General features: G+C 36.9%; 1 protein-coding gene across 2 annotated transcripts in view; it reads right to left on the bottom strand.

The window, feature by feature from the left end:
* Positions 1-3,445: 3,445 nt before the first annotated feature.
* The window catches only part of TM2D1 (TM2 domain containing 1), a 37,493-nt gene continuing 15,908 nt past the window's right edge, over positions 3,446-25,030 (bottom strand). The window contains exons 5-7 of one of the 2 annotated variants that reach the window (XM_047788850.1): positions 17,498-17,571; positions 6,954-7,082; positions 3,446-4,196 (exon numbers count right to left, since the gene is read on the bottom strand). In XM_047788850.1, coding sequence (XP_047644806.1) covers positions 6,972-7,082; positions 17,498-17,571 — 185 coding nt within the window. In that variant the 3' untranslated portion in view covers positions 3,446-4,196; positions 6,954-6,971. Of the gene's footprint in view, positions 4,197-4,365; positions 4,689-6,953; positions 7,083-17,497; positions 17,572-25,030 lie in introns of those variants that run through there. The other variant, XM_047788849.1, reaches the window with a different exon arrangement.

The raw sequence follows: 25,030 nt of genomic DNA, 5'->3' as shown, positions 1-25,030 counted from the left end.
GAGAAGAGAATAAAATTCTCTTGGGTTCTTTGTTCTAATTTACCTATACTATTATTTATTGTGCTCAATACAGGCATGCAAATAATCCATGTTTACTGTGGAAAAACTAGAAGGTTCCAGTAAGCCAAAAGAAAAACTAAATAAAAATTGCCTGCAATCCCACCACCTAAGATGTCTTTAGTTTCATTTGACCTCAGCAAGACTAAGCAGAACGTGACAGTATGGGACTACCTAGCATCTCTCCTCTTATCACAATTAGGCTTTTGATCTAAACGTGCTGCAAATGTCAGATGAGGTAACAGCAGAAAAATCTTTGGGTTCTGGACAATAACCGCTGGTCTACCACATCCTTCTTTTAATATTCATAAAACATTTTGGCAATTGCATGATGTAAAGTTGAGAAGTTTGAATAAGTAAGTTCTTTTTTTCTTTTTAAACCAGCAAACTACCCGTTAAGTAAAAAGACCATATAGGAAGACAATTCCATCTTTACTGAACACATTGAACAACAAAGCTAGAAAAATCTCTAGTACACAATCATTAGCAGTAGAGTTCAAAGAATTAGAAAATTCTAACTATCACATTGCAGGAGGATAGCAGTCAACAGACCTGAGTTTATTTCATGTCCTTGGGCTAGTGAATCAATCTTTGTGGGACTCACTTTACTTACCTATAAAGTGGGCATAATGATAGCGACTCTTTAGGAAGATTCTCTAGAGCTTAATATCTTGCACATGGAGATATTAAGCCTCAATTTAAAATTTTTTTTTCCCTAAAAACATCTATTTTCTAAGAGAGTAGATGACAGTGTTTCTTCATCAGATAGTGACTAGCTTTGCTACATTTCCTAAGAATTAAGCTATTAGGCTCTATTGCAAAAGATACAGGAATGAGTGCCACGCTGACTGGCTCAGCTACAAATGCACTGTTCCAGGACTCCACCGGGTACTTGGTGCTGTAGAGAATTTTTATTCCTTCTCAATTAGTAACTTTTCTCATTTTCCAAATTTGTCTATTCCCCTTTCCTTCTCAGCAGTGTGAATAAAGACCATTATGAATGAGCTTCCTATGTACTCCTTAAAACTACTGTCCTCTCTCGTCTTAAAGAGGGCAATTAGGTAACTCGGTCAACTATTTGACATCCTGAGCAAACTAACAGGTTTGCTATTATTCCCTGATACCCATAACCAGCATTCTGTACTCTCAAGTGTGGCTTATCTTCTCCAGCTCTTGGGATGTGAGCAGCAGCAATCAGCACTAGTAAGTATGCAATGGTCAAACTGCAGAGCAGGGGGTAGTTGCAGGTCCTTGTTGCATTTTATCTACAGTTAATTTGCACTGGAATAATTAAGATTTAGTTATGGTTTGGTGTGAGTTTGGACTATTTTACTTCATTCTTTTTCTATTACCTTGATTAATTAAGGCTATATATATGGTTATATATACAAACACACATCATTAAATAATTACAATTTGCCTAAAAAGGACAATTCTAAAAAAAAATCAAAATATACACTGTTTATTTATAAGTTAAACACCTTATAATAAGTTAAACACCAAATAATAAGGAATTACATAAATAATGATACAGACATGGAATACTCAGCAGCCATTAAAAATAATTTTGTAAAAGATTATTTACTGAAATAGAAAAACCTTTACAACAAGAAGAAGCAGGCTACAAAACAGTATGGATAATACATCATTTTTGTGAAGAAAGATAAACATACAGGCATGGAAAAACTACCAGGACATATATAAAAATACTGTTATCTTTGAGCTCTGGAATGAATTTTTTCTTTGCTTTTATGTGTTACTCCAAAATTTCTGCATTAAGTTTATATTAATTTTGTAAATAGAAAAAAGCAAAATGAACGCCTATTTAAAGAAAGGAAGAAGGAAGGTACCAGAACCTTTGGGAATACCTACATTTAAGGTATGTGAATAAGAAAGATGAACCAACATCTTAGGCTTGTAGTTTTTATGAACTTTTTTTTTTTTTTGCTAGTTTCTTGCCATTAGATTTATTTTAGCTTCCTAGCTGCCTGTCTGTATAATAATACTTAGCTTTAACTATCTAAGTTATAATAAGGGGGAAAAAACACAGAAATTTTTTTTTTAGGGCCACACCCACAGCATATGGAAGCTCCCAGGCTTGGGTTTGAATCAGAGCTACAGCTGCTGGCCTATACCACAGCTCATGGCAATGCAGGATCCTTAAGCCACTGAGAAAGGCCAGGGATCAAATCCACATCCTCATGGATACTAGTTGGGTTCGTTACTGCTGAGCCATGATGGGAACTCCAGAAAATTTTTGTGAAACAAAACATACCCCCAAACTAGTATTTCTCCTGGTCTTAGCAGGGGTCCTATGAACAAATGCTGGCTGTAGACCTAACAGAATCTTTGAAATCTTAAAAAGGTCCTTTAGCTTAATGAGAGAAGGTAAGAAATCTTTCTAGGTAAAGAGGTACTTTTGGATATTGTATTAATCCTTTCAGGCTATAGTACCATTTGTAAATGCTTCTGTAGAAACACTATTTCTATAGAAGTCAAAGAAACCTTTCCACCTTACTTTAGAGGGTTTGGAAGTAATCAGGAATGACTGAACTGATCCATCTCGCAATTGTGGTCACTGTTCTAAAAGCAGGGTTATCATATAAAACACCTCATATAAAGGCCATAATATATAATTCATTCACACACACACTGCTAACAAATAAATAGCCGTAATAATACAGTGCTCCATGAAACTAAAACAAACAAACAAACAAAAACCACCAAAAAACAGAACTGCATGCACATGCTTTAAATGCAATCACATTAAAAAAAAAAAAAGACCAAAAAAAACCTATTTGTAAAAATTACATATGTTAGGCAACAGGGAAAATACAGACTGGAAAAACTAAAGTGTTCTTGTCATATAAATTAAGAAAAGTATAGTGAAAATAAAGTCTAAACATTAAGAGTGTACTGGGAAGGGACTTTACTTCTAGATTTTTACCAACAACTCTTTCAGAGCACAGTTTATGTAAATAAATACTTTTAGAAACACTTGCTTTGAAAGAGACTTCATACCTAGTCAAGTTAATTATAACAATTACACGAAAAGCAAGATTAGTTTCAAGATTTAAGTGCAAGTATTTCTTATATAATTATATGTATATGGCTGTAGCAACTTAAAAGACTTGAAATCTGAGCTTAGGTGATCCTGAAAGAAACTTCAAAGCACTATTTGCACCCAAAAGGAACTGCGGAATACTAGCAAATGGACATCAAGCTTAACTGAGAAAGTGAATCCCAAGGAAATGTAAGCCCCGAAGGGAGCTTGTGTTTTGTTCACTGCTGTATCCTAGAATCTAGAAGAGTGCCTCCCAGGAGTTCCCGTGTGGCTCAGTGGATTGAGGATCAGGCGTTGTCACTGCTGTGGAATAGGTTTGGTCCCTGGCCCAGGAGCTTCTGCCATGCCATGGGCACGACCATAAAAATAAATAAATAACAAATAAATAAAATACATGGTAGACACTCAGTATTTTCATTAATGAACAAATCAGACACCATTCCGGGTATATATTAGAAGTCAATCCAAATTCACTTCATATATCAATACTTAAATAATCTACCAACTGAAGAAGCTGTTAGTGAATGTCTAACATGTTATGAAGCTAACTGGACTATACTGTATATTTATGAGTGAAATGAGGGATGAAAAATTATGCTTTTTACTTTTGGGGAGCCCAGATTCCAGTAATTTTGAAATTGGTATGCCTGTTACTAAAGTTAAGAGTATGACAGAATTTTAGGGACATAACATTTCGTGTATTTCCATCTCTTAAAACCCTTCTAAACACAGGAAGAAAAACCAGTGCTAATGTACAGGTGCTGCTTCCTCCAGACACTGGTGCCTCACTTAAGACACTTGTGCCGGCATCTGCTGGGCAGTGCTAACAGATGGAAGACATTATTCATCTGTTTGGTGTTCCCACCTTGTCCAGCCGGCTTCAAATATAACTGCACTGAGCTAGATGAGTCAGTATCTCGTCCTCCAAAAGCTAGTGTATCACTTCCAAAGCAAAAAGGAAAAAGTCCACACTTCAGAGGCCTGAATCAATGCCAGAAGTATCCATGTTGCCTCATGGTTTCAGACTCCGTGATGATCTTTAGCTCTTTGGATAGATACCAAGGCAAATATGGATCTGAAAATGTCAGGAAAAACAGGTGGGTTGTCATATACAAGATTGCAGCCCCAGGCAATATAAATGGTATTTGTTTGCATCATGGATTAACTGCTTTGAAGGATCAAAATGCAGAAGACAGAAATATTCAATGTTTAAGATGATTTTCTTAATAATAAAGCACTAAAAATTGGAGTAAGTATAATTTTATTTTCCAGAAGTGAAGATGACAAGAGGCAACTTGCCTTTGGGAAAAGCATTAAAGAATATCAGCGTAGGAAGTCATCTATCTCAGAGACAGTAGCCTGAAAAGACTCTATTATCATACAGCTCTCAAAGAAAATCCTAGTAAATAAATCTCAGATTAATATGCTTTTAACTAAAACAACAAAACGAAAACATCAGCAACAAAAAATTAAAAAGAATCCATAAAGTGGTATGTGAAGAAGGAGAAAGAAAACCTGGGAATTTACATATTGAGAGTTCTCTATCAAAATCAAGAAGGCTCAAATCCTAAAACAGAAAAAAGAAATATGTTAAAACACAATATTTTAAAAGAATCCAATGGGGTTATTGTAGATGCACATTTTAATGCTTTCATTTATTCAAGTCATTTTTTCTTACACTAGGAACACCTGCACATGTGCTATCAGAGATCACAGCATGACAATGAAGAGACCTGCCTTCTCAATGGGCCCTTCAAGTTTTGAATCTGGAACCCCAATCAAATGTTTATATGATAGGCTACAGAGAATGGAACTGCTTTTCAAGTTGCATTTGCTTACTTTTCACTTTATAGTTTTTGTTTGTTTTTGCTGTTTTCAGGGCTGCATCTGTGGCACATCGAAGTTCCCAGGCTAGGGGTCTAATCAGAGCTAGAGCTGCCAGCCTACACCACAGCCACAGCAGTGTGGGGTCTAAGCCACATCTATGACCTATGCCACAGCTCACAGCAATGCCGGATCCTTAACTCGCTGATAGAGACCAGGGATCGAACCCGAGTCCTGTCTTCATTCACAGATACTAGTCAGGTTTGTTACTGCTGAGCCACAACAGGAACTCTCACATTGTAGTTTTAAAATAATCTATATACTTTAAAAAGAGAAACAACAATTTATAGTGTGAAAATAAGGTTATGTGAAACTACACAACCTTTCCCATAAAGTAGGAGTAATAATTTCCAAGACGAAGATGCCTAATAAAAAATGCCACAGTGGAGAGTGAGGGTGGGAGGTGGAGAACAAGCTGTGGAAGGCACAGAACACTTCAGTTCTAGATTCAGTTTAGCACTGATTACATTTTCTTAGGTCTCAATTAGCTTTCTTAGGTCTTAGTTTCTTCCCCGTTAAAGAGGCAGATGGATCTCTATGCTTCATCTCACTTTTAAATCCAAAGTCTCTTACAGTTTATAAGAAAAGATCTGAAAAACTTTTTGGATCATTGAATAAATTCCTCAGATCTTCTTTTTTTTTTTTTTTCAGTCTTTTTGCCTTTTCCAGGGCCGCTCCCGCAGCTTATGGAGGTTCCCAGGCCAGGGGTCTAATCGGAGCTGTAGCCGCTGGCCTACACCAGAGCCACAGCAACGCGGGATCCAAGCTGCATCTGCCACCTACACCACAGGTCACGGCAATGCTGGATCCTTAACCCACTGAGCAAGGCCAGGGAATCGAACCTGCAACCTCATGGTTCCTAGTCATTCATTAACCTCTGCGCCACGATGGGAACTCCTAAATTCCTCAGATCTTGACAGGAAGGGTCTGCCACTTTTCAACTCTCAAGACTGTAACTATAAAGCATATTCCATAATTTTACTGTGAGAAAAGAAAAAAATCCACCTTAAGGGTAAAAATAATAATTCAAATCCAATTGAAATTTTATAACATAGAACATGAATGTCTACTCCTTTCCTGGCCTCTAGAAGCACACACTCACTAAGAGTCAACTGAAAACCCTAGGACTAGCCAAAACATTCAGCCTGTTTCTGCCTTCCCTCAAAGCTGCTAAATAGTTCTCAGGCTAATTAATAATTCTTGTGGGCAGGACCAAACTTTAGGTTAAAGTAAGTACTTGTAGTAGTTTAGGGTTGCAACTCCATCAACTTTCCGGTTTAGGAAAGGAGGAGAGAAGAATGAGGTTTAAGGATCATATTGACCCGAAGAAAGATGGACAGTAGAAAAGACATGCTTCGTTATCTACAACACATACTTTCATCATACCCATTATATAAAACCATGGAATATCTTTTTGTTTTGATGGTATTTTTTCTCATGAACTTTTCCCTTAAACTATACTCACTGCAGAGAGTCTAAATTGAGAACTGCAGAAGCAATGATCACACATAAAAACGCTTTATGAAATATTAGAGACTGGGGAGTTCCTGACGTAGTTCAGTGGAAATGAATCTGACTAGCATCCGTGAAGTCGTGGGTTTGAACCCTGGTCTTGCTCAGTGGGTTAAGGATCTGGTGCTGCCGTGAGCTGTGGTGTAGGGTACAGACTCAGCTCAGATCTGGCGTTGCTGTGGCTGTGGCGCAGGCCAGTGGCTACAGCTCCGATATGATGGCTAGCCTGGGAACCTCCATATGCCACGGGTACGGTCCTAAAAAAAATTAAAAAATTAAAAAAATAAATAAAAATAGAGACCTGTGTTTCCTGATAAGCAAAATGACAGGTTTGTAACACTAGATGATCTCTTAAATTTCGTTTGGTTTTCAAATTCTCATAATTTTATACAGATAACATACTATAATTAAGATTATACACACATGTATCACTTACTGTTTCTTTTAAAAATATTCATGGATATAACTGCGTTTTTCTAAATGTCTCATTGGTAATGCTTAGTCTTGTAAGTCTGGTTCCATAATAATCTATAATGTAACTACTTCCATCTGAAGGTCCAACAATCTAGAAGAGAAAAATTTCCAAGTTACCCATTTTGCAAAAGATATTTTAACAATACTTTGAATTTACTTTCTTGTTAAAAACAAAAAAATCATTTCACTAACACCACAAATACAATTCAAACTAACACAAGCAGAAAAAGTAATGCAGTGGCTCACGCAGCTAAAAAGGATTCTGAGGAAGCTTATAGAATTCTGGGCGCTGCAGGAAACAAGGCCTCAAGGACTGAAATCCCACGCCCCACGAGGCCCTTGGTTTGGCTCCCTGCCTCTTTACGTAGCCCTGCTTGCCTTCATTCTGCAGATAGGCACTCCCAATTGGTTGCCAACAATTCCAGATACAAATCGTTGCAGCTTAGCAGTTCCCAATAGAAAGAAAGTAAAATGTTCTTCCTTCATGTTTATATACCAGTTTCAGGAAAGGACTTTGATTGATCTGCCTGGTTTTAATATCTATTGATAAACAAATGGTCATATCCAAGGAAATAGCATTAACATTGACCAGACCAGGCTTCCTTTGGAGGTTGAGGTAGTATAACTGACAGTCCTAACGCAACCACATGGAATGGAAAAGGAAGAGATGGGAAAAAAAATAACCCATGCTCATTACAGTAGTCTTGTCCATTTCATCACACTGGTAACAATCTACTTTAACATAATCTCTACAACTGATCCTTTAAGAATAATCCTCCATAGCAAAAAAAAAGTTAAAAAAAATAATCCTCAAATGTAGCCTTAGGGGTACACAAGGACTTACCAAAGTATATGTAAGCCCAGATAGTTCCAAGGGAGGTCATTGAGATATGTAATTCACATAAATATTCTGCGAAAAACTGATTCTCCTGATACCACACCAGGGTAAAAGCATCCTGCTTGTCCCCTGCCCACTTCCCTCTCACTGTAGTCTTCTCTCCACTTGACAACAGTAAAGCATACTTTCCATCAAAGCACACCTTTTTTTTTTTTTTTTTTAGTGCCACACCTGCAACATATGGAAATTCCCGGGCTAGGGGTCGAATTGGAGCTGCACCTGCAGGCCTACAGCACAGTCACAGTAAAACAGGATCCAAGCCGCATCTGTGACCTATGTCGCAGCTTGCGGCAACGCCATATCTTTAACCCACTGAGCGAGGTCAGGGATAGAAACCGCATCCTCCAGACACTATGTCGGATTCTTAAGCATCTGAGCCACAATGGGAATTCCTCCCCTGAGCCTTATGATGGCACACTGCCTTGAGGCATAAAAATCTCTGATATGTCAAAGAAAGGGATAATTCAAAATATTAGACTTAGGAAAATCCTCTTTAATCAAGGGTCCAAAAATATGTTCTGTTACATCCTGTTCAAAAGATCCATTCCTAGTAAAATTTTTACTTTCTTTGCTTAAAAAAATTTGCTAATATTTGTATAATATTTATGCTATTTTGACAAACTGTATGCCAATAATTATAATTACAACTCAATCCAGAAATCACAGAAAATTTTTGTACATTTTAATTTTAATGAATAATATGATCAGTATTATTTTAAAGCATAAAAACATGTTACACTAGGATAAAATTCTGTTGGAAATGGGAATAGAAATAAAAATTTAAGGAGAAAAAGAAACAATGTAAAAATTATAATGGTTAGTGAAGGATTCATTCATGTCTTTTTAAAGTGAGGGATACTTTAAACTCTATGGCATTTACATTCTGTTGGATACATTTTTAAATTGATGTAACAGTTTTATTTAAATATGTCAATATTTACAAACTGGAAATGATATCCCTTGCAACTATTTAAACTTATGATAGAGAACTTAAATGTCAACCTAAAACATGCGTAGGGTAGGGATTTAAAAAAATTCTTTTAGGGGTTATGCAACCAGAGTTTGAAGAACACTTCTGTAGAGCAGTCTACATTTTTAAAATAAATTTGGTTTTAAAAGCTATTCAACAAATACTTAATTCCTACATCCCAGTCACTGTGCTGGGCATTTTACACAGAACAGTGAATAAGATACAATCTGCCAACAGGGAGCTTATTCTAGAGAATAAAATACCTCATAATGAGACGTTTTTTACTCAGTTAAATATGCCTATGCCCACTTTGTTCACTGTCAACAGAGTATGACACCTAAAATTACGTGTTTATTTCTCTAAGAAATAGCCTGAAGCCAAATTCAATAGCATGAAGTATTTGTTTGATAAGCTGGGACATTTCTGAAAACCTATGGAGAGAAGACCACTTATTACCAATCAATGCACCGAGAGGTTGCTACATGTCTTCATGTTACAAGAGGGCAAACAGGGGGCCACTACACCATGGGAAGCTATTCTGTACAAAGGGGGGTCGATGTCTATTGTGTGAGAAGCCCTAAGACCGCAAGAAAGCAACCTCATATTCCTCCACGTGAGCTTCCTATAGTTACAAATTACCACAGATTTAGTGGATTAAAACAACATAAATACAGTCTCACGGTTTTGAACGCCAGAAGTCTAAAATCAAGGTATGGGCCCAGCCAGAAGCCCTGTGGAGACTCCAGGGGAAAACCCATTCTAAGGGACTGCCAGGCACTGCACGGCTGTGGACACCTCACCCCAATCTCTGCCTTTGTCTTCTTCACACCACCTTCTTCTCTGTTTGTCTGTGTCTTTTCTTCTTTTGTCTTCTAGAAGGACACTGGTCAGTGGACTTATGATTTCTTCACATTGACATCCTTATTTCAATCATATCTCTACAAAGACACTTTTCCCAAACAAGATAATATTCACAGTTTCCAGGGATTTGATACGGTTATCTCTTGTCATTTCTCCTTCTATGGAGATGGCTGCAGTGGTGTGAAGCAATTAGGTGGAATTTAATTTCTTCTTCCTTGACACTTCTGATTGTTTTCATGATGAAATATTGTTTGCAGCTTAAATGCAAAAATTTTTGAATTGCTTACTTAAAAGAGTAGGCTTTTCGGAGTTCCTGTTGTGGTGCAGTGGAAATGAATTCGACCATGAGGTTGTGGGTTTGATCCCTGGCCTTGCTCAGTGAGTTGGGGATCCAGCATTGCCATTAGCTGTGGTATAGGTCACAGACGTGGCTTGGATCCCACGTTGCTGTGGCTGTGGCATAGCAGGCAGCTGTAGTTCTGATTTGCCCCTAGCCTGGGAACCTCCATATGCCGCAGGTGTGGCCCTAAAACACAAACAAACGAAAAAGAGTAGGCTTTTCTACGGGTGCAAATCTATAGCAAGAAGAGTAAATCAGAAAACTTTAGAAAAACATATCAAAGTCAAGAATGTTAAGCAGGGGTCACCAAATTTCCTATTGTTTTTCTGTTCTTCAACTTCGATCTCTAATTCTCTATAACTCCACTGACCCACTCATATGCACCCACACAAATAATGGCCATATACTTAATCTGGTATGTAACATATTTATTTTTGAAAAACGTGTTCTTTGAATAAATAGGTATCTTTAATTTATCCAAATGACACTTGGATGTTGTAGATCTTGTTCAGTTTCAAATTATTTTCACAGGACACCAAGACATTTCTGTGTAGCTGTTATGTACATCTACTGTAACTGCTGCCTAGTGTTACAGAGGATGCATCTGCTCTCCAATTAGGGCACCTATCTAGGTTAAGTCCAACCTCCTGCTCCACAAACAGTACTACAACAGACATATTTGTACAATGTCACCCTGTGGACAGGAGCGTGAGTAAATGCCCAGAAATATCTCTACTTACGCATTAGTTATTTGGGTGATTTTGTGAATCATCTCTTAGTTTACTGGGCTCATTTAACTACTAGGCTCCCTATCATTTTCTTGATGACCTGCATATTCCACATATCAATTCCTGTTGCTAGTATACTTTTAATTCAGTCTATTAACTGTTAACTTGGTCTATAGTATCCTTTTTAGAAAAGAATTTCTCTCTCTCTCTTTTTTTTTTTTTCAGTGGCTGTACTTGCATATAGAAGTTCCCAGGCTAGGGGTCGAATTGGAACTGCAGATAAGGCCTACACCACAGCCTCAACAACACCAGATCTATGCCACATCTGTGACCTATGCTGCAGCTTGCAGCAATGCCAGATTCTTAACATAAAGAGTGGGGCCAGGGACTAAACCTGCATTCTCAGACATTACGTCAGGCTCTTAACCTGTTGAGCCACCATGGAAACTGCTAGAAAAGAAATTTCTTAATTTTAATGTATCAAAGTCAGTGATTTCTTTATGGTTTATGTTTTTGGGGTCTTGTTTAAGAAGTCTTAATCCATATAAGGTCATGAAGACAGTCTCTTCAACTAGCTTTATGTAAAAGTTTATCTTCTCCTAGGTATATACACCAAAGAATTCAATACGGGCTTAAACAGATACTTATACACAAATGTTCATAGCAGCGTTATTCACACTAGCCAAAACATGCAAACAACCCAAGTGTCCATCAACAGATGAACGGATTTTTATCCATTCATGTGGTATATATACATACAATGGAATATTATTGTTCAGCCTTAAAAATTAATGAAGATCTGATACATGCCACAATATCAATGAATCTTGAAAACATTATGCAAAGTAAAATAAACCAGACATAAAAGGACAAATATTATGTGATTCCATTTACATGAAATATCTAGAGTAGGCAATTTCTTTGGGATAAAAAGTAGGTTAGAGATTACCAGGATCCGGGAGAAGGGGAAATGGGAAGTTGCTGCTTATTGGGTATAGTTTCCATTTTGAGTGATGAAAAGTTTAAGAAATAGATAGTGGTGGAGTGTCTGTTGTGGAGCAGTGGCTTAAGGATTCAGTATTGTCTCTGTAGCAGCTCAGGTTGCTGTGGAGGTACAGGTTCAATTCCTGGCCTGGCCACAGTGGGTTATGGATCTGGCATTGCTGTAGCTGTGGCATAGGTTGCAACTGTGACTCAGATTAGATCCCTGGCCTGAGAATTTCATTCTGCTAAGGGTGGCCACAAAAAAAAATTTTATATATATATATATATATATATATACATATATTAGTGACAGTTGTACAACATTCTGAATATCCTTAATGCCAAAGAACTGTATGCTTAAAAAACATTAAAATGGGAGATTTTATATTGTGTACATATATTTTACCACACCAAAAAAGAGTTTATTTGAACTTGAACAATGTTGTAGTGTTTCTTGTAATTTATAAATTTTTGATTTTGTTAGTGGAAAACATATTTTTGTTTGTGTAAGTTTTAAGTAGCATTCTAATAAAAATAAGCAAATGAAAAAGCTCGGTTACCAGTAAGTACTTTAACACCTAAACTTTAGCAACAGACATGATCTCTTTTTACTGACTTTGTCTTGCTGTCGAAGTTAGATGGCTTAGATAACTCAATTCTTATGAATTTAAAATGTTATGAGTGATTTAGGGAGAGAAAGAAAAAAACTAACACTATACAACTCTGTCAATGTATCACTTTTCTATCTAATCCACATATGAGTTTCTCCATATAAAGAATGCAAATATTAACACTGGCAAGATCAAATCATCTTCTGAAGACCTATTAACCTGGTGCCAAGTAAAATGACACAGCTGTCTGCAGTTAGAGGATAATGCTGCATCCTGTGTCCCTCCCAATTCCCCAAAGAGGAAATTCATATTCTCTTAAGAGTCAAATGTTTGGGTCCAGAGTGGACATCTACATGTCGTTAATCTTAACATGAGGCTGTTAAAACCATCTGATTAGTCACATTGTAATTAAGCACCAGAATTCCCACATGTGCTGTAAGTTATACATGCAGATCCCCTGACTTTATCTGATTTAAAGACTGGTTGTTATTTATCCTAAAGGATCAATATAAACATCACTCCTCAAGAAATGAATAAGATTCACCATTATATCTCCTGAGGAAAACACAGCTTTTGGCTCAGACACTAGACTAGTTTTTTGGTTGGTTGGTTGTTTTTGTCTTTTCTAGGGCTGCACCCGCGGCATATGGAGGTTTCCAGGCTAGGGGTCTAATCCAAGCTACTGCTGCTGGCCTACGCCACAGCCACAGCAACGTGGGATCCAAGCCGTGTCCGAAACCTACACCACAGCTCACAGGTAAGAGAATCAAGTGAAATCTACCTCACTAAGGTCATGTGACAGAGCAGAAGCTACCCGAATCAGACTCCTCAGTTTTCCAGTTACCTTCCCCAATAAATCATACCAGGGTTAAATAAATAAAGCAGAGCTATTTGGAAGATGTGATATCTAGTTTTTGTATATTGCTGTCCTACATCTAGTGAACTATCAAGGACTCTGACCAACTTTTCTGGGACTAATAAGAGATTCAGAGTGATCACACAGTCAGTCCTCCTTTTGATCAATAACATGTATTTCATGGGGCAAGGGCATAGGTTACATCTTTGACAAAACATATTGGTTTACACAGAACCGAACCTATAATCTTAGCCTTATTTATGCTCTAAATCAAAAAGCCTAGGCTTTTAAAAATTTTAGTAAAATTCCAAGAATCTAAACAAGATGAAATAAAGTCGAGCCTTTTTAAATTTTCAACCTAGAGTGTCCAAGGAAATATTTCTGATAATAAGTGGAGTCTTATTCTTAGACCACTTTGGGGTGAGTAAGATTATAAGTTCCTTTAGGGCAAAGACCCTAACTTATAGGGCAAGGACTCCAACTTTTATACGTAATTGGTACACATTAAATCCATTCTCACCGATGGCACAAAACCTACTATTTAGAGTTTATCATACCTACTTTTATTTTGTTCATTACCTCTCAAGTGACCCTATGAAATTTAGAAACTTAACGCCCTAAAGAAAAGCACTTTTTAAAAACTACCATTTTTAGCCTCTCATCACCCCTGTAACTGGCACAAAGTCACACTTTTCACAAGGTATACTGTATTTAGCTCAAATCAGTAAAAATTTTGAGAGCATACTCTATGTTGAGCATACTGTTAGTGCTAGAGGAGATGAACAGAAATCTTTTTTTCCTCAAGAAATCTGCATGAAAAGCCAAACTTGGGATGTAAAATTTAAAGAAAAAGAATACAAGAGCAGTATATAATCCAGTGCTAAAATGAGTTAACGTGCCAAACTAATGAGATATTTGATAAGTTTATTTAGAAAATTCATAAACGTCTTGGAGATTACACTGCTTTTGTAAATTTTTGCTGCTTATAAAGTCAGGAGTCCTTTAAGGACATCTACTCTGCAATGTTAATAGGAATGAAAATAAAAGTAATTTCTTTCACAATGCATAGAATTTTTTAAAACTGTCACAAAGAACTCTGACATATTTCCTTCTAACAACTCTTCATATTCCAAATCATTTTTCCATTCTCCCTCTACCCATCTTCATCTTTATGATTTGTGGCTGTCTTGTCTCCACTTAACAGATTTTCTTTCCTTTTTGTTTGGTGGAGTACACAACAGTAGCTTTAGTATAATTAAGAATGTCCAGATTGTGTGAAAAGAAAAGAGGTTTAAATGAAATCAAATATTCTCATATTTTTTGATAAAAAAATTATCTAATCTATCCTCCATGATGTATATAAATATATATATAAGCACAAAACAGTGTTTTAAAATTTTAAGACTTGTCAGAGTTCCCATCATGGCGTAGTGGTTAACGAATCTGACTAGGAACCATGAGGTTGCAGGTTCGATCCCTGCCCTTGCTCAATGGGTTAAGGATCCAGCACTGCCGTGAGCTGTGGTGTAGGTTGAAGATGCAGCTCGGATCCCATGTTGCTGTGGCTCTGACATAGGCCAGCAGCTATAGCTCCGATTAGAGCCCTAGCCTGGGAACCTCCATATGCCACGGGAGTGGCCCTAGAAAAGGCAAAAAGACAAAAATTAAGACCTGTCTTAGGAATACAAATATACATACAGCAGTTATACAAAATAGCTGCCCATAACTGAAAGATGATATGCTATACACGTATCATGATTTAGATTTTGTTGAATGCACAAAAGAACTGAATTAATTCTATGGATCATTTTATACCATTCATTCACACAATGCCATTTGCATATTGTTTAAGAATAAAAAATAGAAGAAATGTCAAAGGTTTACTAACAAACTTATCAAAGCATTTTTAGTAAATACAGTTATAAAGCTTCCTTACTCTAGTAAAAGATGCTCTATACTTTATATTGTTTCCATCAAAAGATGAAATAACTAGACCTATTTTTTTAAAAGCAGATTTTCCTGGATTTTTGTTATAAACACTGTGAAGTTTTTATAGGTCTTGAGTTCTTGCACAATATGTTTCTGGAATCATAGTCCAAAAAGAAAAACATTGCAATTCCCTGGGGAATAATATTTAATAGCAAAGAAAAGAAATTGGGGATAGAGACAGAGAGGAAGGAAAAAAGAATAAAAAAAGATGATAGAATGTAAGAGGTTTATGAGAAATTTAAAAAATATATTCAAGGAAAAAATATTAACATAGTTTATGATATTTATAGTAAAAACCTACTTGATTTGCTAAAAAAATTCTCTAAAACTAATGTGATCAACATCACATGTTAAGTATATTAAACAACACATAGTATAAGGCCACACATCTCATTTGGCTACTTTTGAAAAATGATTTTTCTCCCAATCTGAAAAGAGTCTTAAGTGGTCATCTTCATAAAAATGTTTTATGTAGGGAAATTTACTGCAGAAATTTAAACACTCTAACTCTACTTAAATACTCTGTTAATGTGATAGTCTCAATTCTAGATCTTTAAGAAAAAGAACTACTAGTTCTGAAAAGTGTAGATATACATGTGCCGGAAAATAGCGGCTGAATCAAGAAAGCTCTGTAATTTGATATAGATAAAGCGACAAACACTGACATCGCCAAAGAAAGAACCTAGTGCAAAATATTAACTAAATGGTTGGGTTTTAAAGACATGGAATTCTGTATGTATCTTAAAGGATCCCAATAATACATTAAAATCCTTGGATCCTCATTTAAAGTGAGAAACCCATTTCCAAGCATATGTGCACGAGTACCTTAGCCTCTTCATGCCTGCTTGCCTGTCCCACAGTCAGAGAAGGCAGGATATTTGGTTAGGCATATGTTTATGAATAAAGACAGGAGAATTCCAACTTTAAAACCAAATATTTTCCTTGTTTAATTCTGGTATCTTATTGGTCCATATGTTGCCTCCTCCTCACAGTATGGTCCCCTCCTCACAGTATGTTACCAAAAAACTCCTAGATTTTGACTTTCTTTTAGAGCATAAGGATAACATCAAGCAGACTTGAGGAGTGGAAATACTGTATGAGAAAGAAGAGCAAAACTGATAATGATCTAAATACACACATTGACACACTTGCAGAAGACATTCGGTGCTCCATAAATGCTTACTGAAATGCTGTCTTGTGACATTTGCTGTAATAAATTCATTTCTTCTCTAATTTAAGAATCCTCATAAGTTAGCTACAACCTGTTCAGTATAATTTAATAGAAAACATCTGGTGGCACTTTTAAATGCTTAAGAAGAGCATTCACAAACCACTGCAACAGGAGACAACAAAGCTAACACAAAGAAGCAGAGACAAATAGCAGGAGAGTCCTGAACACATGATTTGATTCTATGGATTTGGTCTTAACCTGAGACCAGCCCCACTCCTGGATTTTCCAGAGTGCCCAGATAGTCCTTTTTTCTTTTTTGGCTTAAGCTAGCTGGATTTCAGTTACCACATTTTTGCAACCAAAAGAATACTACTATAAAGTACCTGTCCAGTACAAATAAAAATCTTATTTCTGCCTCTATATGTTCATAGGTAAATATCAGATTCCCATCAGTATCCTATTTAGTAATTGACATTATTTTGAGTATCAGGAAAAGAAATAGTTAGTTTGAAATCTCAATCCCACGTATATTTGGAGACTCAAAATATAAATTAAAGGTTCTGAGGGAGTTCCCATTGCGGCTCAGTGAAAATGAATCCAACTAGTATCCATGAGGATGAGTGTATGATCCCGGGCCTCACTCAGTGGGTTAAGGCTCCAGCATTGCCGTGAGCTGTGATGTAGGTCACAGACTCAGCTTGGATATGGAGTTGCTGTGGCTATGGCTATGGCTGTGGTTGGCCACTGTAGCTCCAATTTGACTCTAAGCCTGGGAACTTCTCTATGTCATAGGTATGGCCCTAAAAAAAGAAAGAAAGAAAGAAAAAGATTCTGAGATGTTCTTCAGTAAAGAAACCTCTATTCACTTGGTTGAACTCACAATTTACAAATCATATTTATTCTTACGTCTTTTGGAACTACTATTGGTAGAGCGCAGGCTAGGAAATGCTACTTAAATCATGCCTGTGATCCCTTAGATTTAGCATCTGCAGAAAAATTTAAAAAGCACTCTTAACTGCTTTCGACATAGTTAAAATATATCACAGAACTCAAATTTAAATGAAAAAGTAGGAATCTTCTAGACCGAAACTAACTTACCTGCATTGAAATAAGAATGAAATCAATTAGGCTCCCAATTCCACAAAACCCTACAGTGCAAAACTTTAACAAACCTAGAAAAGAAGGTAAAGTCATTTGCAATATGGAAAGTCTTATAGATATTAATAAACTTTTCTGTTTCCCAATAAACCATTATATATACTACAAACTCTTTATATCAAGAACATAAAATTAACACTTAAAAAAAAAATCTTCACCTTAAAACATGAAAAAAGTTAAATGGGCAATATGGAAAAGCCACCAAAAATGTATTATTCACTTAACAAATAAACAATAGGAACTGAAATAAAAACTCAAAGTAATTTTAAAAAATATCTTAAGAGAAAAGGCCTAAGAAAATAAATCTTTTAAATCTCAGTACATCAGAGTTACAGAACATCTTTTAGTCCTAAAGTCCTTATTTATTTAGACTTAATATATTATAGATTCAAATTTTAATATTCATGTATAACAAAGTTCAAATAAAGAAAGTTCAAATAAATAAAGGTACAGAAAAAATAATTAGGGGAAAAACCACTGATCCTAGAGTTAAATTGCCAAACTCTATTAGGAACCCAATTATCTTGGGTTTATCCTATATTTTTTCCTAAGCATCTTAAGTTTATTATTAGCTCTATAGTCAAAATCAACAATTCTGTGAATTATATACACCTCTGTCCTTGGTTCCAACCTTAGAGCTAAGGTACAATAATAGATGGTAATAGAGCACAGAATTTAGGACATATACAACGATACAACACAAAAACATGATGATGAAATTAGAAGAGGCAGATTGGGGGTGGGGGTGGGATGAGTAATCTCTCTTCCATATTTAAACTTGAGTTGCTTTCCAGACATCCAATTTGAGATGTAAAAATGGTATGAAACAGGACTCTTCGTGAAAGGGTAGTTCTAAGCATCAACTACAAATAGATGCTAGCTAAAACTGAAAGACTGGATGAGATCACGTCTTGCACACATTTGAAAATACACAAATAAGTTCTGAAATATGTAGGTATATTAGATGATTCCCCATCCTTATTAGTATTAGATATATAGCAGAACAATGCTATAAGTACTGGGATAACACTTGTTGGAAATAATTTTAAAAGTGTTCTTCAAAACACTTATAACCTACCTAATAGTTTATACTTGTTTATTATATGCTTCATGGAAGCCCCAGTAGGAGAGAGTCTTTCATCTGACTTGTTTACTTCTGTGTCCTTAGTACCTACAATATTGTCTGTCACATGGTAAATGCTCAATACTTGTTGAATGAATAGATGTTTTCTCAGCTTTTCTGTTTCCTAAAGACCTTTAACCTTTTCCATGACCTTATATAACAATTCCTTTAGTTATTTTTTCATTCACTGCATTTTAGTACAGTTGCCCAAGGAGCTTTATCCACTTAGTATTATATACATATTACATATGTATTATATCCATTCAACTCATTTGATTTCAGAAACGTATCCTTCTTCAAAGAACATTTTGGAAATATCAGTTTCCCTTCCTTCAATTTTTAATAAAAAGAATATTAAGAATGGTCCCCCAAAAGTTTGTCTTTAATTAACTGCTGCTACTCTATGAAGACAATGCAACCATGTCAGAGCCTGTGCCCTTGTCATATCCTCTGCCAACGATATTCTTCCTGAAGCTCTTCTCATCTCAGGCTACATCTTCAGCCCCAGCACTCCAACACATGTCCTCAATTCATTCTCTTCGTGGTGGTGATTAGAAATATTTGTTGGTTTGTTCATTCATTCTCAATCTTCCTATGCCATGTAAATTCCTAAAGGTAGGGTTCTTACCTCAATTCCTTGAATGGTATGTGACAGACAGATTTTGATAAATTTTTGTTTAATAACTACCAAAAAACTAGAAACAGCCTAAATGTCTAACAAGGAAAAATTGCCTCAAGAAATTAAGGTACATCTAATAATAGGAGAAAATATCATGCATATTTTTATTTTATCTTATTTTATTTGCTTTTTAGGGCTGTACCTGGGTATATGGAAGTTCCCAGGATAGAGGCTGAATCAGAGCTGCAGCTGCTGGCCTACACCACAGCCACAGCAAGGCCAGATCCAAGCCACATCTGCGACCTACACTACATCTCATGGCAATGCCAGATCCTTAACCCACTGAGCAAGGCCCGGGATTGACCCAGCATCCTGACGGATCCTAGTCGGTTTCGTTACTGCTGAGCCAGGATGAGAACTCTCTCATACAGCTATTTGAAAACAGTGAATAGAAGTCTATTTATTGGCAAAGTCATGTGATAACACTCAAAACAGAGGAAGATAAGAGTCCATTAAAAACCTAGATATTGTGCTGCCCTTCTCTAAGGGTGCTTCAGAAGAACCAACATGAGAGGTTCAGATAAAATATTAGATAAGAGAATGATACATATGTTTGGAACTTTAGTAAATGTTACCTTCTCCCAGAGTAACACATTTAAGAAACTAAAGAACAGATCCAGATCTGTTTAAGCTTTTAAGGAATCTGCAAACTAATCTGACAGAAAGCAGGTAAGAGCAGGACAAAGAGGGCCAAAAGGCAGGGATTAAAAATAGGCATGACGGGAGTTCCCATTGTGGCTCAGTGGTTAACGAATCCGACTAGGAACCATGAGGTTGCAGGTTCGATCCCTGGCCTTTCTCAGTGGGTTAAGGATCCAGTGTTGCCATGAGCTGTGGTGTAGGTTGCAGACTCGGCTCGGATCCCACGTTGCTGTGGCTCTGGAGTAGGCTGGTGGCTACAGCTCCGATTGGACCCCTAGCCTGCAAACCTCCATATGCCACAGGAGCGGCTCAAGAAAATGCAAAATAATAATAATAATAATAAAATAATAAATAAATAAAAATAAATATAGGCATGAGGAAACTTAGGGGAGTGACAGATATGGTCATTTTCTTGATTATGGTGATTGTTTCATATGTGTATATGTCTAATTTATCAAACTGTATGGTACGTCTTAAATATGTGCACATTAACGTATGTTATTTATACCTCAATAAAGATGTTTTTAAAAAATAAGGAACTGGGAGTTCCCATTGTGGCCCAGTGGAAACGAATCCGACTAGGAACCATGAGGTTGTGGGTTCAATCGCTCAGTGGGTTAAGGATCCGGCATTGTTGTGAGATGTGGTATAGGTTGCAGATGTGGCTTTGATCATGCGTTGCTGTGGCTGTGGTGTAGGCCAGTGGCTATAGCTCTGATTCGACCCCTAGCCTGTGAACCTCCATATGCCATGGGTGTGGACTTAAAAAAAAGACCCACAAAAAAAATAGTAATAAGGAATTAAGTTGATTGTTTAAAAAAAAAACTTTAAAGTTTACAATCACTAGTGATTTACATCCTGTCTCACTTGTGATATTAACTAAGATCCATCCGTTTCTACAAATTTAAGACAAAGGATGACTTTATTAATGAAGTTGCTGATAATGCTATCTTAAACTTGTTTTAGTTTTTCAAATATAAAAATAATTTATGAAAAGAAGACAGGGATGATATTAAGGATTAAAAGAGAACAAAACAAAATAAAACTCCAAATAGTACAAGGCTCATGACAAACATATGATAAATGTTATCTCAGGTGTTATTTGTGCTACACTATTGCAATTCTACCATATTGAGAAATTTGGACAGCATAAGTCCACACTATTTATAGTAGCATCATCTAACCTAGTCTCATCTCCTGCAAATTCCTCTGCCCATGTTACAGCCCAACTACCTGAAGTTCTCTTCCAATGTGCTGTGGAAGAAAACTCATGTCTCCCTCACCCATCACTGCATTTATATGTGCTATGCTGTCTTCTTCCTTGCCTCCTCCTTTGCCCCCACTATTCCCAATCAGTCATCTAGCTAATTCTTAATTGTCTCATAAAACTCCTGGAATGTCTTCTCTAACGCTCCCAGGATAAATTTAATGACATTCCTAGATGCTCCCCAGCACACTGCCCTTAATTTTCAGCAGGGCACATATCCCATAGTAGGACTTACTATCTATTTGTCTGTCTTCCACTATCCTTCCATGAGCAATACGAAGTCAGGGCTGAGTCATTCCTACGCCTGATCAATAAGACTGCTGGGGAACAAACTATATCAATAGTAAATTACCTTACTTGTAAACAAACACTGATCAACTTGAACAACACAAAGTAGCATACATTCTAAACAGCACTTACTAAAAGAAGTGCAAGCTATTACTCTTACGGATTTCATTACTTAGCACACCAGTTTAGGTTTTTTAAAAGATAGGCGGGTATTTGCGAGCTACCAAAAGTAGCCTGATGCTTTTTTTTTTTTTTGTCTTTTTGCTATTTCTTGGGCTGCTCCCGCGGCATATGGAGATTCCCAGGCTAGGAGTCGAATCGGAGCTGTAGCTGACGGCCTACGCCAGAGCCACAGCAACTCGGGATCCAAGCCGAGTCTGCGACCTACACCACAGGTCACGGCAATGCCGGATCCTTAACCCACTGAGCAAGGGCAGGGATCGAACCCGCAACCTCATGGTTCCTAGTCAGATTCATTAACCACCGAGCCACGACGGGAACTCCAAAAGTAGCCTTTTTGTCCAAAGAAAAAAGTTGTTAGCTCTCTTTGTACAGATCCTATTTACTTACCTTACTGTGGAAAGAAATATTGTATTTAGATTTTAAACAGTTTTGAAATTCCAAATAAGTGATTCTAGTCAAGAAGGGTCCGTTTCTGTCCTAAACCATTACTACTGTAGATATATTCTTCCAAAAAGATTATGCTTCAGATGACATTAATAAAGCTCCTATTTTGAATGTACTTTACTAACACTTTATTTTTTGCTTTTTAGGGCCGCAACCTTGGCATATGGAGGTTCCCAGGCTAGGGGTCGAATTGGAGCTGTAGCTACTGGCCGACACGACAAGCACAGCAATGCAGAATCGGAGCCGCATCTGCAACCTACATCACAGCTCACAGCAATGCTGGATCCTTAACCCACTGAGCAAGACCAGGGATTGAACCTGCATCTTCATGGATGCTAGTCAGATTCTCCAACAGCTGAGCCATGACGCCAACACTTTAGTAACTTAAACTTTACTTTTAAAGTACATAAATTCAATAAAAAGATTTAATTGGGTATAAAATTTAAAAAAAAAACACAAAGATTAATTTTTGTTATTTAAAAAATTGGGAGGAGTATTTCTTATTTTATTACAGGTCGAGTCTTGAAAATACCCTTCTATCTGTGCAACTATCTAGGAGAATGCAGGAGTTCCCAACTTGACACAGCGGAAACAAATCCGACTAGGAACCATGAGGTTTCAGTTCGATCCCTAGCCTTGCTCATCAGATTAAGGATCCAGCGTTGCCATGAGCTATGTGGCTCCGATCTGGCGTTGCTGTGGCTGTGGCGTAGGCTGACAGCTATAGCTCTGATTAGACCCCTAGCCTGGGAATCTCCATATGCCACGGGTGTGGCCCTAAAAAGACAAAAGACAAAAAGAAAAAAAAAGCTATCTAAAAATACTACTATTACTTTTCATAACCATAAATAAGATCATAAGAAAAACAGAATTTGAGGTTCTACCTATAACTATTTTCATACCAGTCAACATTGCATTAGCCAGTTAAGAATTTTTTTAAATGACATTAATTGTTTTAATTGAATGCCAGAATTCCTTAACCTTGGATTCTTAGTAAAAAATTTAAACTCAGTTAAAAACATTTAAATTTTTTAAGTTTACAAACACTGTAATTTTACATATTAGATTAGATTAAGTTGATAAAACATCAAAATCCTTAACCTTAAGATGGTTTAAATGCAAGTAAGATAGATATAAAAATATTTAAATGCTTAAAGAAATAAACGAACTTTCAGTTAAAGATAATGAATTTGGGAGCTCCTGTTGTGGCTCAGTGGTAAGGAACCAGACCAACATCCAAGAGGACGTGGCCTCACTTAGTGTGTTAAAGGATCCGATGTTTCCATGAGCTGTCGCTCGGATCCCGTGTTGCTGTGGTGTAGGCCAGTGGCTATAGCTCTGATTTGACCCCTAGCCTGGGAATTTCCATGTGCCATGGGTGCAACCCTAAAAAGACAAAAAAAAAGAAAAAAAAAAGGATAATGAATCTGACATGTCCACTTAACTCCTCTCACCTTCCACTCTAAGACCCCCTTAAAAGATAGTTTCTCCATCTGATCATCTGTCCTTCTGCCCATCTATCCAATCATCTAAAAACACTAGTTAGACTAAAAGACTCTTATTATGGCAACTCAGACGCCTTCTGTACATATTATCTGGTTTTCAGGCGTATTATAGAGAGGCATGATTGCTATATAACAAATGGCATGAGAATGCAGTTAAGATATCATTCAGGTCAGGAGACTGCATCAATCTCTTTCTATCTTCCTCTGCCACCAATTTTCCTCCATTTTAGGCTACTTCTCACAATTTCAGCAGTACCATCTTCCCAAAATATAAATATGACCATGACACTCCTCTGCTCAAAAACCTTGACAGCTTCTGATGCTTAAAGGGAAAGTCCAAACTCCAATACAAGACACTCAAAGCTTTCTATAATCTGACCGAAGGTTACCTCTGGAATCACTTTTCATCTCCTGCCATCTTTCTTCCTACACCATAGGTTAAACTATCCCCCATTTTCTCAACACACCCATGCTCTTTCACACCTTGTGCCTTTGCACATGCTGTTCCCTCTAATGCCCTAAGTCTCTGCCATCTGCTCATCCTTTAAAAGCTAATTCGAAGGTTACTTCATCCAAGAAGTCTTCCCTCACATCCTAAGGCTCACTAAATCAGTCCCTTTGCTCTCACAGCACTTAACAATGGTTCTGTGAGAGTGCTGTATCATAAACTGGCCCACCAAACACATTTATTTCTTATTTATTTTCTTCTAACCATTATGAACTGTAATCTCCATCATTATATCCAGAGCACTTTGTTACTCACTTAAAAAGGAGTAAACATGGAACAAATGTTTGCTAACTGAAAACAAAAAACAAAAAACCATCATGTATATAGTATTTTAAACTTTGACTTCCATTTATGGCCTTATAACACCGAGTTCCAGGTAAGGCTAACAGAAGCATACTTCCCACCAAGGTTACCAGTGAAGATTCCTCTTTGATCTCTGGTGGGTAGCAACATGGAAAGAATAAGATTAACTTTGCTAGCTAGAAAGTAAATCATTCAGAAACTTTACATTTGCCCAGTGAAGGGCTTAACATAGAAGCAAAGTACTACAGTAAATAAAGCATGAGCTCTTGAGCCAGAATATTTGGGTTCAAATTCAGGTCACTAGCTGAGTGTCCTTGGGTAAATCTCTTAATCTCATGACTATTTCCCTATCCATAAAACAAGGATGATAACAACAAATATGTCACAGTATAAAGCAAGGCCTCCAGAGAGTAAATCCCTTAACCCCTCTGGTGACAACTTCCCTACCTGTAAAAGAAGATTTAAGCAGGATGATAAACTCAAGAGAGTTTTAAGGCCTAAATAAGGGCAGGCATGTCAAAGTATTCAGCA

Source organism: Phacochoerus africanus, chromosome 8, assembly GCF_016906955.1.
Source record: "Phacochoerus africanus isolate WHEZ1 chromosome 8, ROS_Pafr_v1, whole genome shotgun sequence".
Classification (NCBI taxonomy): domain Eukaryota; kingdom Metazoa; phylum Chordata; class Mammalia; order Artiodactyla; family Suidae; genus Phacochoerus; species Phacochoerus africanus.
This window is presented reverse-complemented; position numbering and strand designations above follow the sequence as displayed.